Genomic DNA, 18,396 nt, shown 5'->3' on the forward strand with positions numbered 1-18,396 from the left:
CAGAGGAGGGTGGCCAGGATTGCAGAGGATTCCAGGCGAGGATCTGTGGGCAGGCGCAGGGGCTTGGCCCGCTGTGGAGCCCTGGCTGCTGCTGCGTTGCCTTCAGGGCAGGCTCAGGGGCGGCCTCCCATCCTCCTGCTGCGGGCGGGAAGTGCAAATCTCCGGGGCTTCAGAGCCCTCGAGGCCAGGCTGAGGGGTCCCCCCGTGTTTAGCTGTGCTGGCGGCTGTTTCTGGCCTCAGGGACACTTGGCATGGGCCCCTTGGCCACCAGTGGTGCTGCTTTGCACTCCTTAGGCAGGAGCCGATGTCCTGGCTGGGTGTTGGCAGCAGCAAAGTGCCAGGGCAGGCTCTGTGCCAGCCCAGCTTGCTGTGGGAGAATATGCCTTGATATCTGCTCCAGTGGTTGCTGAAGCAGTGAGAATTACTTTTGCCCCCCTGTTAGGTGCCATGGTGTCAGCAGAAGATATTGAAGCCTTCCTGCTCAGGGCATTTCAGTGCCAGGCTCTCACAGGCACCCAGAGCTGCGTGGGTTGAGCTGAGCATGGGGCGGTGACCTGCGCTGTGTCTGATTCCCCTTCCTTCCCTCCCCTGGAACAGGGTGTTGCTTTTAGACACCACTTGTCCTGGTTGCTTCAGAGTGCTTTGGAGAGACTCCATATCTAATTTTCCGTCTTTACCTGGGGCTGCCCACACTTCTGGGTTCACCTCAGCATAGGCCTGGCCAGACATTTGACACAGAGGTAGAACAGAACTGGCCTCTGTACCACCTTTTATAATTTTAATTTTTATTCTGAGTTTAGTGATCAAATCCCTTCCCAGTAAATCATTATAGCAATTAGGAGTAAATAAAAATTCATGCATTTCAAACCCATCTCCCAGATCTACTATTAGTGGTTGAGTAAAACCGTACATCTTTCCCACTTTTCCCACTTATCCCCTCTGTAATCACACATATTTTTAGCATTTTTCCCCATTCGATCTAAGTTTCAGAGTGGATTGAGAGGCCCCTGTGTCCATCAGAAAATGCCTCCTCTCAATGCAGACCCACCTGAATGTTCTCAAGGGCTGCAGTGTGGAGGGTCCCTGGTGTGATGGGAGCTGTGACAGCCCTGCCAATCCATGTCCATCAAGGGGTGGACTTGCTGGTGCTGAGGGTGCTGCTGTCTGTGCTTGCAGTGTCCTTGTGCCCTGCAGCTGGAGCCCTGGTTCCTTGCCAGGGGCTGTTTGGGTGGGCTCTCCCCTGCCGAGGAGGGCAATGCCTGTGCCAGGTGCTTGTGGCCGAGCCCGTGCCCTGGGTGCTGGGGCCCCCTTGGGCCCTGGGGTTGATCCCTCAGGGGCTGTAGGAACTGTGCCCTGGCCTTTGCCTTCAGCTTGGCCTTTTGCTGCTCCCTTCTTGCACTCACCTGCTGCGCCTTTGTGCCCAAGTGCTGCAGGGCCTTCTTGTGCCCCTCCTGCAGCCTCCTCAGTGCCTGTGGGTGCTTGTCTTGCTTTACAAGAGAGGTGTCTGCTCGGGAAGGCAGAAAAAGCCTCTCTTGGAATGGAGAATGCAAACCCCCTCCCTCTTGATTTCTCGACTAGTGAAATGAAGGGGCTGTCAGGCAAAGATATGGGAATAGGAATACCACTTCTTTACTAGTGTGTATAATAAAGCAAACAAACAGCAACAGCTGCGGCACTGACAGCAAACAGAGCCCGGAGCCAGTCCCGGCCTTTGGGCTGCGGCGCTTTCCCCTTGGGTGCAGTTCCGGGCACGGCCGGCAGGGGCGCTGGTGGCTCCCGCGGGGCGGGGCAGCGCATCCCTCCCATGGGAACCTCTCTGAACGGAAATAGAGCAATCCCTTCATCTAACTCTTTCACTTTTTTACCTTGTATAGCCTTTCTCCCGTGTCTTGGGAAAGAATTTGGAGAGGGTTATCTTTTAACTGAGCTCTTAGTGTTTCGATAAGGTGCTTCGTCTAGAGAGAGAGAGTTTCCCTGAACAGCCGGAGCTGTGGTTCCCAAGGGGACGTAACTCAGAGCAGGACAGGGTCAGGGGAGGATATCCCGCCGAGGCTCGGTGGGAGTGTGGGCAGGGTCTGCTGCCGGAATCGCCAGAGGGGGATGTTCCCGTGGAGCCCGAGGCGGAGCGTGGGCAGCCCCCAGATGGCTGATGGCGGCTGATCCGGCAGCTCCCGGCAGAGCAAAGGCAGGTGGGAGAGCCCGGCAGCAGCGGCGGTGCCCAGCGCAGGTGGCACGGGCAGGGCAGGCGGGGATGGGATGGCTGGGACCCCCCCTGGGTGCGGTGGGCGCGGTGAGCTCGGAGCAGGCGGCAGGACAGAGCAACCCCCATCTTGCCCAGCATGGGCGGCAGAGCGGCCGCGGGCCAGGCAGTGGGAGCAGGGCACACAAATTGAGCGAGAGCGCCGGGGCAGGTGGAGCTGCCCTGGGCAGTGAGGCCGCACCTGGGATGGAAAGCGGGGCAGGCGGAGCTGAGGCGGGCAGCGAGCCGGGACCCGGGACAGGCGCCTGGGCCGCGAACGGAGGGGGCAAGACCTGCAGAGGATCCCGCTGTCTTTTTTTTTTTTTTTCCTCTGGTGTTTCTGGTACTTTAAAGATTTTTGTTCTCCTAAAATCTCCTTTCTAACATGTGGCATATTCTCTTTCTTCTACATTAAACGATTTTTTTTACAAATAAATCTAGAGCCTAACAAACCTAAACTTCTGCTTGGATACTTTGAAATAGTCAACCAGCTAACTCATGACCTCCAAATGTTGTTTTTCTCTTCATCTTTTTATTTCTCCTTTGGCAAATTAATCATCTCTCAGTTACTTCCTTTGCTACTCCAAAAATCCCGGTGCACCCATACTTCCTTAAAAAATGATCACACAAAGCTTGAGTACCCCAGTGGGTTTTCTGATGCAAGTCTTCTAATATTTTCCTAGTAAGCACATTTTATTAAGTAATTGTCTTCCATCAAAAAGTTTCCATTTCCCTGATTTTTCTTGTTCACTTCCTGTCTTGTTTAATTCTTTTCTCTTGGCTTTCCTAAACTTTGGAATTTCCAGCTTTTCCTCCTTTAGGGTTTTTATTAACATAACTCTTTTATCTCCATTTTCTGCTGCATCCTTAGCTTTGTGATGTGCCCCCAGTTTGCCCAGTTTGCCTCTCCTTTGGCCCGGGCCGGGTTCCCCCCGCCCACAGCGGCTGGAGCAGCCGAGAGCCCCGCGCTGCCCATCCCGACCTGTCCCGGCTCCATCCCCGCTCCTGCCGCGGCTGCGAGGGCTGCGGGAACGGGGCAGCGAGGGTGTGGCTGCTGCTGGGGGAGGAGGAGGAGGGAGGGAAGGGCAGGGATGAAGGGGGAGGAGGACGTGGAGATAAGACAGAGGAAGAGGAGGATGGGGAACGGAAGGGGAGGAGTGGGAGGAAGAGGAAGAGGAGGGACAAAAGCAGATCGAGGCTGAGCTGAGGGAACCACGCAGTCGATCCCTGCCTGAATTCGCAGCCCCCACCTGTGGGATCATCGCTCCCCCATTGTGCTGGTGAGCGGGGAGGGGGAGCTCGGCCCGGATATCCCTGGTGGTCCCTGGGTTGGGGTTTTTGGGGATGTTTGGAGAATGAAGAAGTCCAAGGCTGAGCGGAAAAGGCCCCTTGGGGGGACATCGGGGGGTGGCGGTGGCGGCTGCCGGCAGAGGCAGCCTGGAGGAGCAGAGCCCTGTGTCCCCCAGGAGCCCAAAGTGGGGAGCCCAGAGAGGGGGGAGCGCTGCCATTGGCGGGAGCCTGAAGAGCCTGGAGAGGGGCAGGGGGGACTCCTTGGAGCCGCTGCAGCCCCGAGCAGAGAATGAGGGGAGAAGGGAGCCCGGGAGCCCAAACAGCCCCGGCATCCTGAAATGGGGAGAGCGAAGCAGAGGGAGCTTTTGGCATTGCTGGGACTGCCAGCAGCCTGGGCAGGGTGGGCACCGAGGAGAAGGGGGACCCCCAATCCAAGCGTGACCCCAACAGCTGCGACAGTGGAGAACCCCTGAACAGCAGAGGTGAGGGACCAGGGACAGGGAACTCCTGGGTGGCTTTTTCAGGGCTGAATCTGGGTGTTTGGGAGGTTTTTCTGGAGCTGAGGTGGCCAATGACTTGTAGAAATAGGCTCGGGTAGAGCTACCTTCAAATTCAATGTGTGTTGGGGAAGATGAAAAAGGAAAACTTTATAAATGTGATTGTCTGGCAAAAGATTTTGAGGATATAGAAATTACAAGGAAGATTGAAATGAAAGCAAGCTTTGAGATACCTCAGTTATTGAACAACTGGAGGACAATGGTGTGGCCTGACTGAAGGTAATCCCCGTTTGATGAAACAATTCCCTCTGTTTGCAGACAGATCCAAGGGTCAGAGCAGACCCTACTAGCTCAGCAGAAGGGGTCCAAAGAGGAGTTTTTAGGGTTGAAAATGTAACACAGTATGGTGATGTAATGATTTTTACAGGCTGTATGTAAATGCTATAGGATTTGTATCTTGTACTAGATTGGTTAGTGAGAAATAGAATATTCAAAACAGAAGAAAATTTATTGTGTTGTAACGGGACCCTTACTCTCTTATGCTCTTGCCTGTCTTACTCTCTCACCCTCTCACCCTCTCTAGCCCTCTCTTCTCTCGGGCCTGTTCCGAGCTGTGCCTGGCAGCTCCAAGCAGGGCCCTGCACCCAGGCCCTTTGCAATAAACCGCAAGTTCCACGCCCTGGCTGCAGAGCTCTCTCGTCTCCGTCCGTCCCGACCGTCCTACCCCCCAAAACTCCTACAAACGCTCTCATCCCTTGTTTTCCCCAAACCAGGATTTCCCATTGCCAAGGCTGCGAGGAAGAGGAAGATGCCCCGGGACACTGAGGCAGGTGAGGAGGAAGTCAGTGCCCCTTTCCCCTCTGTGCTGCTCCATCTCCCAGCCCAGCACGGCCCCGGCTGCAGCTCAGCCCTGGGGGATCTCCTTGCCCTTGCCTGTGGCACGGAGGCAAATCCCATCCTGTCCTTGTCCTTCCTCCCCCAGAGCAGGAGCTGAGCATGGAGAGCAGGGAGGACAAATGCCCGCGGCAGAACCTGGTGGAAGAGGCCGTTTTGAGCGGCTCCACGGCGCAGGAAGCCAACGGGGAGGAAAAGCCCCGGAGATGCCGCACGAGGAGGGGCTGCAAACGCAGCCGGCGGGGATCTGAGGGGGAAAGAGCCAGCCTGGGCTGGGAAGGCGGCCGAGACAGAGCCAGAGCTCGGAGCTGGTGCTCCATGAGCAGCTCCATGATGGGGAGAAGCCCCACACGTGTGGGGAGTGTGGGAAGAGCTTCAGGTGGAAATCCAACCTGATTGTGCACCAGAGGATCCACACTGGGGAACGGCCCTACGAGTGTGGGGAGTGTGGGAAGAGCTTCAGTGTCAGCTCCCACCTGATCAGACACCAGAGGATCCACACTGGAGAGAAGCCGTATGAGTGTGGGGAGTGTGGGAAGTGCTTCACCGTGAGCTCCAGTCTGATCAGGCACCAGAGGACCCACACTGGAGAAAGGCCCTATGAGTGTTCCAAGTGTTGGAAGAGGTTTAAGACCAGCTCTGATCTCCTCCAGCACTATTGGATTCACAGGGAGGAGAAGCCCTTCCAATGCCCCAACTGCGGGAAAGGATTCAGGCACAACTCCCACCTCATCACCCACTGGCGCATCCACACTGGGGAGAGGCGCTATGAGTGTGATAAATGCAGGAAGAGGTTTCAGACCAGCTCCCGTCTCCTGCGGCACTATCGGATTCACAGAGAGGAGAGGCCCTTCCAGTGCCCCGACTGCGGGAAGGGATTCAAGTACAATTCCACCCTCATCACCCACCGGCACATCCACACAGGGGAGAGGCCCTACGAGTGTCCCCAGTGTGGGAAGAGCTTCTCCAGCAGCTCTAGCTTGACCAAACACCAATGGAGGCACCACTAAGGGAAGCCCTGCGAGTGCCCCGAGTGCGGGCAGAGTTTCGTGTGCTGCTCCGGCTCCATCCCCCACTGGAGGAGGCACTTTGGGCACAGCCCTGGTCACTCACATTCCTTGTGATCCATGTTGGGAACACACCTGGCTGCATCGCCTTTTGCTATGGCCTTTATTTTCCTCTGCTTCACCTTCATCCTTTAAGGATACCCAAAACTGGGTTAAATGAAGGAAATTGATTGAATATATCTGAAGTTCCATAATTTCTCAGTTGTTTTAGGGAGAATTTAGTATTTGAGGACATGTTCTGTGTGGAGTGCTGCTGTTGCTAAGAGGCAGGAATTTGATCTCACCCTTCTTGTGTTGCTAAGAACTCCTCCCCTGACCCCAACCCCAATTCCACCCTTTGGATACCCTATAAAAACTCCACGGCCCTGCCTCTGCCCTCTCTTTGGGGGGTAAGAATGGATTCCCAAAGGATCAGCCCTTTTCCCACTGGATTCCCAAAGGATCAACTGTTTTCCAGCTGGATTCCCAGAGGATCAGCCTTTTTCACTGAATTCCCAGAGGATTCTGATTCTGTCACTGTTTCTTTTTATTTGTATTACTGCATTTGTATTTTTAATTTTTGCTAATAAAGTACTGTTTTTTCTCTTTCCATATCTTTGCCTGAGAGCCCCTTAATTTCAAAAGGAATTACTATTATTAATTTTAATAATAATAACAATTAAAAAATAATAGTAATCAAAGGGAGGGGGTTTACATTTTCCATTTCAGTGGAGGCTCCTGAAATTGGGAGACACCCCCAAGGCTGGGCCATGTCAAATAGTTCCAGAAAGATGTAAATTAGTTGATATATATGTATGAGGGTCTATGAATATGCAACAGGGTGATGTAATTAAAACCAGATGAATTAAGGGGTGTCCCCGAACATAACTGGCGGCTCTTGGTGGCCATAACAACCTTTGCTCGATGGTCCTTGTCTCCCATTACATCAATCCGTTTCATATTCATGGCCTTGTTGCATATCCATGAAGTACTTTACATATTCCAGGAGCAAAATTGGCTTAATCCTGTCTGGGGGTCCAACCCCCCTCCCAGCTCAATTTGGGGTGTCCCATCCTCCTCTCAGCTCAGTTTTGGGACCCCATACCCATCCCAGCTTCATTTGGGGGTTCCATTCCCCTCCCACCTCAATTTGGGGGTCCCATTCCCCTCCCAGCTAAATTTTGGGGGTCCCGACCCTCTTTTCCCCGCTCTCTCCTTTCCGATCGTTCCCCCAGTCCCCTCCCCCGTGTTTGGTTTTGGGGGCTCCAAGCCCCTCCTGCTCCGTTTTGGGGTCCCGACCCCACTTTGGATTAATTTGGGATCCCCAGCCCATCACCAGGGTCACCTTCCCCCCCCTCTCTAATTACGCTCCTGGCAACTGAAGAGTCACCAGCGAGACACGCTCTGATTGGCTGGAAATTACCCCTCGAAATCTCTTGAGTATTTACCGCAGTGAGAGGCCTTGGTCTGTGCCCGGCAAGTGATGAGTCAGAGTCGGGCCGGGCGCTGATTGGCTGAAAATCGGAGAGCGGGGCCAGTGCTCTGAGTTTGTGCCCAGCAAGTGGATCGTCATCAGTGCCGCACGTTCTGATTGGTCGGGATCTGTTTTGTGGTGGGGACGGGAGGAACTGGGGTTTCTTGGGATTTATTTAGGGTTTGTTTGGTGTTTATTTGGGGTCATTTATGGACTATTTGGGGTTTATCTTGGGTTTTACTTGGTTTATTTCTGTTTATTTGGGATTATTTTGAAGTATTTGGTTTATTTGGAAGGATTTGGGTTTGTTTGGGTTTATTTGGGCTTATTTGGGGTTCTTGGGAGTTATGTTGTTGTATATGGGGTTTTTTTAGGTGTACTTGAGATAATTTGGGTGATTTTGGGTTTAATTTGAGTTTTTTTGTTTGTGTTTTTGGGTTTATTTGGGATTTGTTTGGGTTTATTTGGGGCATTTTAAGGTATTTAGAGTTGTTTAGGGGTTTTTTAGGGTTTATTTCGAGTGTATGGGGGTTACTTAGGTTTTTTGGGGTTATGTGGGGTCAAAATATCCGGGAATGTTTCTCCTGCGTAAACGGGAATTTTTCCTTAAAAATCTGAGAGTTTTTACCCAAGAAACCGGGAATGTCCCTTAAAAATCCGTGACTTTTCCCAGTCAATACTGACGTGCCCCACCCCAAACCATCCAATCACCGCCCTTCATGTCCCAAGTTAACAAATCACGGCGCACCCTGCCCCAAACCAACCAATCATCGCGGGTCTCCCCTCAGCAAGTCCCGCCTTCTTTGCCTTTATCCAACCAATCACCGCGCGCCTCCCCTCGGCAAAGCCCACCTCCCCCACGCCATCCTGTCAATCAGCACACCCTCTACGAAACCAACCAGTCACCGGGCGTCTTCCCTCAGCAACTCCCGCCCCCCCCGTGCCGCTCCGGCCAATCAGAGCCGGGTTCAAAGCAGCGCCCCCTGACCCCAGGGCGGGGCATGGAGCGGGCGCCCCCTCCCGACCCCGGGACCCCCTCAGAGACCCCCGGGAGCCGCCCCGAGCTCGGGCGGGTCCTGCGGGAGGCGCTGGAGAGAGCGGGGGAGGCGCTGGGAGAGGACGGGGAGCTCCGGGAGCTGCTGAGGAGGCGCAGGGACAGGTGAGGGGTCCTGGAGGGGTCGTGAGGGGAATTTGGGGAGGGGTCTTGAGGAGGTTTGGTGGGGATTTGGGGAGGGTCTGGGGGGAACTTGAGGGGGTTTTAGCGGGGTCTGGGGGTGCCGCCGTGGCTTTGGGGGGGAATTTGGGGAGGGGTCCTCAGGGGGTGTCATGATCCGTCCTCAGGGATGGATTTCGTGATGGTTCATGGATTTGATCTCAGGGTGCAAAAAGAACCGACACGGTACAAGGGGGTTTGCAATGATAATCGAAACAAATGAACCTTTATTGAATGACCACAGCAAAACGTGATAGAGGGATTAAGGGAGAGAAAAAGATGGGGGAAGAGAGAGACAAAAGAGAGAGAGAGAGAGAAAGAGAGAGGGAATAGAGCTACCAAATGTAGAGACGAAGTCCTTTGGTCCAGTCCAGTTGAGGATCCGCTGTTACATCGGGGAGATCTCGAAGTCTCTCGCTAACTCAGAGGTTTTTATTATGATAACTCTATTGGAAATTGCGAGGGGGAAATACAGATACAATAAGGAATAGATGTAACAGGTAGTCCACGCTCTCAGCAGCAAACGAGAGCCATTGTCTTCTTGGTGCAGCGGTCACAACCTGCAGGCAAACATCTCGCTTTGGTCAGCTTGCCTCCCCCACACACCTGCGCCGGGCTGGGGGTTTCAGTCCCAGTCCTTGGAAGGAGCAGAGGGGCCTTTTCACATGGGGGTTCCATGTCTCAGTCCTTGATGGAGAGGCTCCTTCCATCTCAGTCTGTCTGTCCCGGTGGTTGTAAAACAGGTGAGGGTCTTCTGTGGGGGGACCACCTGAAACTCAGGAGAAGTCCAGCCAGGCCGAGAGGTGGGACAGCTCCCAAGGCTGTTGTTGCACAAAGGGCACGCTGCCCCCTTCTTCTCATTGGGCTCAGTGTAGCACACAGCAAACAACACCTGTGAGAACAATGGCTTAGCACTGTGCTCTCAGGTCTCGGGGCCATTGGTGTGTGTAACTTTCTCCTACAAAGCCAGAGATTTTCGGGGTGGGGTCTTCTCTTCATCAGTCCCCAAATGAAGATCATGAGGCAGATGAGGGAAAATTCTGACAGACTCTCGCAAGGACCAATTTCAAGTCTTTATTGTTTCTGTTGGGTATGGTCCATTTGCTTGCCTCAGCTGAAAGGTGTACTTGTTAAAAACGCCAGTCGCTTGGTTTTAGAATTTTAAAAGTTTAATAGAAACAAAATGGTTATAAAAATAGTAATATAATTAGAGTAATAAAAATTTGAATAACTGAGATTTAGGACGATACAAGGCAATAAGAACAAAGAGTTACCGATGCTCTGGGTACCTTTTTCTGGGCAAAATAAGCCCAAACAAGTACACACATGTAAAGAGGTTAAGACTTAAAAGCAATAGCCTATTGCATATTCATACATCTCATACATGATACATAAATTCTATTCAAACAAAGGATTCTGTCTGGTAGGTGTCAACTTCTTCCTTTGAATGCTAATGGAGTCTTTAGAGCTGAGGAAGGCGGGGAAAAAAGTTTCTTCTGATAATGGAGCAATAAATTCTTTTTTCTGAAAGATTTATCTGTCCTGTGGCTGCTTTCTGGTGTGAATACCTCCTTCCTTTCTTTAAAAAATATCCTACTGTTGAAGATTGCAATGCAAGATGTTTTCAATTACCATCTGTATAGCAGATTATCAAGTGGGCAGTTTGCCTTATCTCTCTTTTTGAGTGACCACATTCACCTCCCTCGGGAGGGGACATCTGCTGATAGCAGACTATTGAATGTCACTGCATGACTGATAAGAACTGAAACATCTCATTGTGAGATGCTCCGCCCAGAGGGAGGAGCCAAGCATTGCTACCCAGATATAATCCAGAAGTTTTTGAGACACCAGCACAGCTTTCTCCACTGGATTCCCCAGAGGAACAGCAGCTGCCTCTTCTTCCACTGGATCTTCAGAGGAAGAACACATCCTTCGCTGCAGGACCCCCTTGCTCCAACAGACCCACCCCTGACCCTGCAGGAGGACTGCAGCCACATTTCCAATTGTACTGCCACCTACACCCCACAGGGTGTCAGGTTGGCTTCTGACTCTGTCAGTGTTGTTCTAGTGTCCTGTGCCACACACAACGAGGAGATCCATTCTGCCACCGGCAAGACTATATACAATCACGAACGGAACGGGACATCTGGACCAGTGACATGAGCTTTTTATTCAACACATCAGTCTCAGCACATTGTTAGATAATGGAGACAGGATGTTAACAGCTCGCTGATCCACAGGGAATGCCAAGGAGGTGTGACATTACAGCATAACATAAAACCATCTCAGCCTAGATTTCAGCCAATCACACACAGAGCAACACATATTGGCAAGAATTCTATCCAATCATATGAACCACACGTAATGGTAGGTAAAACAAAGACTTGTTCATCTGAGACAAAGAACAGAGATCTATTCAAACTAACCTTCTAAAGATGCACATTAAATAACCTTGTTGCAATCCATAAGCCAGTTCTACAGAGGTCTATTGTTATTTGTCACATATGCTCCACTGCTTAGAAAACTTTTTGCTGTATTTGCAATGCTAACAAAACTTCTGTCTGAGGCCTACTCTCTTTACCCATTTCCTTAAAACCCTCTAACTTTATGAATTCCAGCATACTGCATTATTTATTTTAATTTTTTTTTCTTTTCCCTATTAAAGAACTGTTATTTCCTGCTCCCATATTTTTTCCTGAGAGCCTCTTAATTAAAAAATTATAGCAATCAGGAGGGGTACGGAGGGTTAACATTGTCCATTTCAGGGGAGGCTCCTGCCTTCCTTAGCAGACTCCTGTCTTTCAAAACCCAGACACTTGGTATCCATCAGAAGGCAGAAGCTGTTGTCCCTTCCTGCAATGATTTTTGCTCAGAAGTGATTATCTGCAGCACAAAACCACCATCCGCTATTGACTTTCACAGGACAATGACATTCTTACAGAGATGCTGTCAAGTTGCCTTGTGTGCTTCTGGCTGCTTTTCTTGCTCTCTGGATGAAAACATCAGCCCAGCGTCTGATGGCCAATGCTGCGGGTGCTGCCCGTCTGGCTGTGGCCAGCAGCTCGTGCCCAAACACAAGCGGGTGCCTTCTGGGCAAGGGGATGGACTGGCACCAGCAGCCATTTTCCCTGGTGTCACGGTTTGATGCTGGCACAATGCCAGTGCCCCCATGAAAATACATTCTCCCTGGTGTCTGCTGTGAGATGTGACCAGGAAAAGAGCGAAGCAGGCTCCAGCTTCGGAATACAAAGAAAAGAAACTTTATTAATTTACAATATATAAAAGAAACACACAGAAAGAATGAAAACCTTCCAAACATTCCTCCTCCCCCCAACCAAATTCCCAATACATCCCAGTAAGGCAAAACCTTGGACTCACAATTCAGTTGCCACCCCTCAGGTCACCAACTGTCAGTCCATCACCACCCCTCAGATAATCAACTCTCAGTTCATCAAGGAGAGAGGAGTCCCTCTGTCCTGGGTTGACTATATGATGCTTTTATCCCCAATCGTCTCATTCTGTTTATGTTGAATAATAATAAGTTTTGTACCTTTAAGAGTGTTACAGAGAGTGAAGGGGGAGAGAGAAGAAGCGCGCAGTTTGTTTTCAGACACTGCACTCACTCCTCCTGACTGTGTTGTCTGCGGACAGACAGCGGGACAGAGAGCTCTTCTTTTGCTTTTTAGTTAGTGTTAGCTAGCTGAGGCAAAGAAGTTCCCTGGACTGTTTTTTTTCCCTTTTCTTTGGACCTCTTGGAACTGCTCTGGACTGAACACCCAGGAGAGCACCGGCAGCTGCAGCTGTGGCCCACCGGGCCGGCCCTGGCCTGCGACAATTCCAGCACTGAGAGACTGATCAGAGACTGAGTGAGCTGCTGCTTGAACCCGGGGTTTTCTCAGTTTGTCATCTCTTTTAGAGTGGCAAGGGGTCTCATTGTTTTGATACTGTTTTGGTCTTATTGTTTAATAAACAGGGGTTTTTTTCCACCTTTCTCCAAGGAGGTATTTTTCTTTCCTCCCGGACCAGTTGAGGGGGGAGGGGCCGATTGGATCTGCTTTTCCCACCGAAGCTCCTTTGGGGGGATTCTTCCCCAAACTTGCTCTAAACCTGGACACCCTCTTGTGCCACAGGCTTCCCCAGGAAACACAGTTGAAACCTCTTGTGTTTCCATGTCACACGTGGAACCGCCCGGAGATCATTTCCCATGGTGACATCTTCCTTCCATGCCCAATGCTCTCACCACTGCACACGCACCAGAGCTGCCTCTGGGGTTCCCCTTTTAAGGATACTTTGCCCAGTTCCAAAAATGAGCACAGTCTCTCACTTTTGGGACACCTGTTCCTCCCAAATTCACCCCCTGGGGCCGAGGGGTCTCAAGAACAGAGATCTTCTTCCTCACTGAAGGCAGAGGGCACCACCACCCTCCTCATCCATCTCTGTTCATGCCACTCCTTCACATCACATCACTGCACTCTCTTGGCTCCGAGCCATTGCCTCCCCCTAAATGCAGTCTCTGTGTCACAGGAAAAATGGTTCTGTCCATGGCTGCACAAGAAAAGTCCAGCCAAAGGCCACTCCATCATCTCCTCCCGCCAAGGATTCTTCTCAGCTTCTTCTGACATCTTTCACTTGCACCGACTTTGATCACACTTGCCCATTTTCTCCTATTTCATCCCTATCTTCTCATTCAGCTCCAGGAGGATCAGCATTTGTAAGGTTTCCATCATCCAAGAAAAGGGTTAAAATCTCGGGCTCTGCCTGCCCAGAACTCCCACGCTGGCTCTGCCGGGCACCTTCTCTCTGCACCCCTTCTCCTTCTCGGCTGTGCTGCCAGCACATGATATCAAATTTCAAGGTGGCACAGGCACAGACACCGGCTCTCTCTCTCTCTGTGGCAGCTGCCCGATGCCTCTCAGTGCTCCTGCACCCTTCCATCGTGCAGGGGCCTTCACCTCCCTTCTCTGTCCAAGGCCCGGCTCCCCTCACCCGGCCGCATGGCTTCCCCTCCCGCACCCAGCCCGCAGCCGGGCAGGGCAGCTCTGAACCTTTCACCCACCGGAACCAAGAGAGCTTCCCCTGGGAGTTCTCTGCTTTTAACCCCCTGTGTGCTCAGAGGTGAATCCATGTCCTCAGGGGCCAGACCAGGTGCCAATATTCAAATCTGAGCACTGATTGGTTTGACCACAGCATCCCAAAAATCTCACTTCCTCTCAAACCAGGACAGGGAGGAGGAATGTTTTTAGGAGGTTTTCGTTCTGACTTCTGTGTGTTTCTTTTATATATTATAAGTTAATAAAGTTTTTTTTTTCTTTATTCCTGAACTGGAGCATGCTTTGCTGTATTTCTTGTCACATCCCACAGTGGACAATGGGGACAATGGATTTTCATGGGGGCACTGGCATTACACCAGCGTCAAACCAGGATGCCCACTCCGCTTTAGAAACACAATTTTATTAACGACAGGTCAAGACAATTACTAACAACTATTAAAATATTTAAAATACATACATTTAAATTTTAAAAACATTGCATTATATTTCAAAGAGTTAGAAAAAATTGAAAATCATAGTAAATTATTTTAAAATATTATTTAGAGATTCTTAACAAGGGCTGAGCTCCCACTCCCTGCTCCCTGTGGGAGGGGCCGATGCTGACGGGGTTCGGGGGGGGGGGGACTGCAGCTCCGGGGGGGCGGGAAAACCGCGCGGTTCTGGTGCTGCTGCTGCTGCTGGTCTTCCTCCTCCCGCTCCCCCCGGGCCCAGCCCCCACCCTTTGTCCCCCTCCCTTTGCTCAAATCCGTCCCATCGCCCCCCCCAAACCCCTCCCCATCGCCCCCAATAAACGGCCCCGGGCCCAACTGGGAAGCTTTACTGGGAGCACTGGGAGCAGGCACTGGGTGGGGGCAGAGCGCCAGCGGGGCTGGGGGGGACACGGGACCCCCCCAAAATCAGCGGAACGGGGACGGAGCGGGGGGTCCCGGCCGGGCCCGAACCCACGGGGAGGGGCTGCGGCCGCCGCCGGCTCAGGAGCTCTGTGGGCACAGAAAAGGGGGTGACACCGGGCTGGGGGCCCAGAATGAGCGCACCCGCTCCGCCATGGGAGGGACGCCACCCCCGGCACCCTCCCTGACCTTCTTGCGCAGGGAGAAGCCGAGCCCCAGCGCCAGGAAGACCAAGCCCAAGACGAAGCCCCCGATGCCCGTCAGCATCTTGCTGCGGGCGGCGTCCGGCGGCATCTCTGGGGGGTCCGCAGGGCTCAGCACCCCCTAAACCTCTCACCGACACCCCGAGCCCCTCCCAGAGCCCTCCCTGTGGCCCCCAGCCCAGCCAGGACCCCCTGAAACCTCCCCCCGATCCCTTTTTGTCCTGGCCAGGAGAAACCAAAGCCCCTCCCGTCCCTCTCAGCATCCCACAGCCCCCTCCCAGTTGCCCCCAGCGCCCCAGGACCCCCAAAGCCTCTCGCAGTCCCTTGGCAGTCCCAGCAGGACTCAACCAGAGCCCTCCCAGACTCTGCCCAGCACAACTGAGCTCATGGCGAGCCCCGCTTTGCCATCGCTGATCTCCTTCCAGCCCCTCAGGGCCCACTGCGATCCCTCCCAGTCACACCCAGTACCCCCAAACTCCCTCCCAGTAACACCCAGCACCTCCAAACTCCCTCCCAGTGCCTACCACGACCCCCCCAAGCCCATCCCACCCTCCCCAGCATCCCCCAAACCCCTGCCCAGCCCTTGCCCAGCCCCCAGCTCCAGCCCGGCTCTCTCCAGCTCCCTCCCAGTGGCTCTGCCAGCGCCCCCAGGGGCTCCCCCGTACCCCAGTGCCGCCTCAGGGGCTGCTCCAGGCTGACGTGCTCCACCTGGCAGCTGTAGCTGAGCCCGCGCCGGGGGGGAGTTTCCAGCAGCACCAGCAGCTGGTAGGTCCAGTCCCCGTTGGGGACCACGTCGGTGGCCACCACGTGCTCCGAGAGCTCCTGCTGGCCCTGAAACCACCTCACCTGGATGGCAGCAGGGTAGAAATCCATCACGGAGCAGAGCAGGCGGCCGGGGCTGGGCTGGGAGCTCGACGGGGTCACCAGCGAGATGGACACGCTGGGGGACACTGGGAGAGAGAGAGGAGTGGGCTGGGTTTGGCTGGAGAGGACTGGGAATCGGCTAGGGAGGGAGTGGGAGCGATTGGGGTGGCACTGAGAGAAATGTGACAGGGTGGGGCGCGCTGGGACGGATGATGGACGTCCGGGCTTGAACGAAGAATGAACTGGGAATTAATTTGGAATGGATTGGGAACAGGCTGAGAAGAGGAGAGAGGGATTTTGGAAGTACTGAGAGAGACTAGGATGGCACTCGGAGGGATTTTGGTGGCCCTAGAATTAACTGGAAATGAAGTGCGCGGCACTGGGAGGCCGAGTCCGTCCCGGGGCCCTCGGGATTTCAGCGCCAGGGACTCTGCATGGCAACTGATGAGTCATCAGAGAGACGCCCTCTCATTGGCTGAAAGGAGCCGGCTAAATGGACAACCGGGATGGACACGCCGGGCAGGCACAGGGATGGACTGGGACGGACTGGGAGAACCACGGGGGTCACTGGGTGGGACAGGATTGAGCCCGGGGTTGTTCCGAAGGAGGGCTGAGGGGCCTGGGCTGATTCTCAGAGACGTTCTGAGGGGCTTCAGGGTCATTGGCAGGGCAGGGCCCGAGGGGACACGCTCTGCCCCGCGCTCACCTCGGTGCCCCGTGAGGAACGGGGCAGCAAGCTCGTAGCCGGCCCAGCAGAACGTGTCCACCGCAGCCCGATTATCCTCCAGTATTTCAGGGATTCCGTTGCAGCACCGAGCCTGTGTCTCCCCATAGGTGTTGTCTCCCACGAACACCCCCACATCGCTGTCGAACATCATGTACTGCTCGTTCAGGATTTTCTGTTCGGATCCCTTTGTCCCGCTGTCCTGGTTTGAAAAGGAAGTGGGATTTTTGGGATGCTGTGGTCGAACCAATCTGTGCTCACATTTGAATATTGGCAACTGGTGTGTCCCCTGAGGACGTGGATTCACCTCTGAGCACACAGGGGGTTAAAAGCAGAGAACTCCCAGGGGAAGCTCTCTTGGTTCCGTGGGTGAAAGGTTCAGAGCTGCCCTGCCCGGCTGCCGGCTGGGTGCGGGAGGGGAAGCCATGCGGCCGGGTGAGGGGAGCCGGGCCTTGGACAGAGAAGGGAGGTGAAGGCCCCTGCAGGATGGAAGGGTGGAGGAGCACTGAGAGGCATCGGGCAGCGGCCACAGAGAGAGGGAGAGCCGTGTCTGTGCCTGTGCCACCTTGAAATTTGCCATCTTGTGCTGGCAGCACAGCCAAGAAGGAGAAGGGGTGCAGAGAGAAGGTGCCCGGCAGGGCCAGCGTGGAAGTTCTGGGCAGGCAGAGCCTGAGATTGTAACCCTTTTCTTGGATGATGGAAACCTTACAAATGCTGATCCTCCTGGAGCTGAATGAGAAGATAGGGATGAAATAGGAGAAAAAAGGGCAAGTGTGATCAAAGTCCGTGCAAGTGAAAGATGTCAGAAGAAGTTGAGAAGAATCTTAGGCGGGAGGAGATGATGGAGTGGCCTTTGGCTGGATTTTTCTTGCATAGCCATGGACAGAACCATTTTTCCTGTGACACAGAGACTGCATTTAGGGGGAGGCAATGGCTCGGAGCCAAGAGAGTGCAGGGATGTGATGTGAAGGAGTGGTATGAACAGAGACGACGGGTGAGGAGGGTGATGGTGCCTTTGACCTTCAGTGAAGCAGAAGATCTCTGTTCTTGAGACCCCTCGGCCCCAAGGGGCGAATTTGGGAGGGACAGGTGTCCCAAAAGTGAGAGTCTGTCCTCATTTTTGGAACTGGGCAAAGCATCCTTAAAAGGGGAACCCCAGAAGCAGCTCTGGTGCGTGTGCAGTGGTGAGAGCACTGGGCATGGAAGGAAGATGTCACCATGGGAAATGATCTCCAGGCGGTGCCACGTGTGACATGGAAACACAAGAGGTTTCAACTGTGTTTCCTGGGGGAGCCTGTGGCACAAGAGGGACTCCTCTCTCCTTGATGAACTGAGAGTTGATTATCTGAGGGGTCGTGATGGATTGAGAGTTGGTGACCTGAGGGGTGGCAACTGAATTGCGAGTCCAAGGTTTTGCCTTACTGGGATGTATTGGGAATTTGTTTGGCGGGAGGAGGAATGTTTGGAATGTTTTCATTCTTTCTGTGTGCTTCTTTTATATATTGTAAGTTAATAAAGTTTTTTTCTTTGTATTCCGAAGCTGGAGCCTGCTTCGCTTTGTTCCTGGTCACATCTCACAGCAGACACCAGGGAGAATGTATTTTCATGGGGGCACTGGCATTGTGCCAGCATCAAACCGTGACACCAGGGAAAATGGCTGCTGGTGCCAGTCCATCCCCTTGCCCAGAAGGCACCCGCTTGTGTTTGGGCACGAGCTGCTGGCAACAGCCAGACGGGCAGCACCTGCAGCATTGGCCATCAGACACTGGGCTGATGTTTTCATCCAGAGAGCAAGAAAAGCAGCCAGAAGCACACAAGGCAACTTGACAGCATCTCTGTAAGAATGTCATTGTCCTGTGAATGTCAATAACGGATGGTGGTTTTGTGCTGCAGATAATCACTTCCGAGCAGAAATCATTGCAGGAAGGGACAACAGCTTCTGCCTCTGACAGATACCAAGTGTGGCCACCAATTGTTCCAGGTGCTCCTGCCAACAGCCACCTGCAGAAAA

At 53.3% G+C, this 18,396-nt stretch overlaps 2 protein-coding genes across 2 annotated transcripts in view; one reads left to right on the forward strand and one right to left on the reverse strand.

The window, feature by feature from the left end:
• Positions 1-18,396, forward strand: part of LOC141725815 (uncharacterized) — a 150,169-nt gene that overhangs the window by 75,774 nt on the left and 55,999 nt on the right. The window contains exon 2 of the mRNA XM_074529872.1: positions 5,249-5,860. Coding sequence (XP_074385973.1) covers positions 5,249-5,860 — 612 coding nt within the window. The remainder of the gene's footprint in view (positions 1-5,248; positions 5,861-18,396) is intronic.
• LOC141725905 (class II histocompatibility antigen, B-L beta chain-like) lies at positions 14,007-17,066 on the reverse strand. The gene is made up of 3 exons (XM_074530071.1): positions 16,368-17,066; positions 15,463-15,747; positions 14,007-14,890 (listed from the first exon to the last, which is right to left on the reverse strand). Exons 1-3 carry the CDS (start codon positions 16,537-16,539, stop codon positions 14,676-14,678), a joined length of 672 nt encoding a protein of 223 aa, XP_074386172.1. The 5' UTR covers positions 16,540-17,066; the 3' UTR covers positions 14,007-14,675.

Source organism: Zonotrichia albicollis, chromosome 31, assembly GCF_047830755.1.
Source record: "Zonotrichia albicollis isolate bZonAlb1 chromosome 31, bZonAlb1.hap1, whole genome shotgun sequence".
Classification (NCBI taxonomy): Eukaryota; Metazoa; Chordata; class Aves; order Passeriformes; family Passerellidae; genus Zonotrichia; species Zonotrichia albicollis.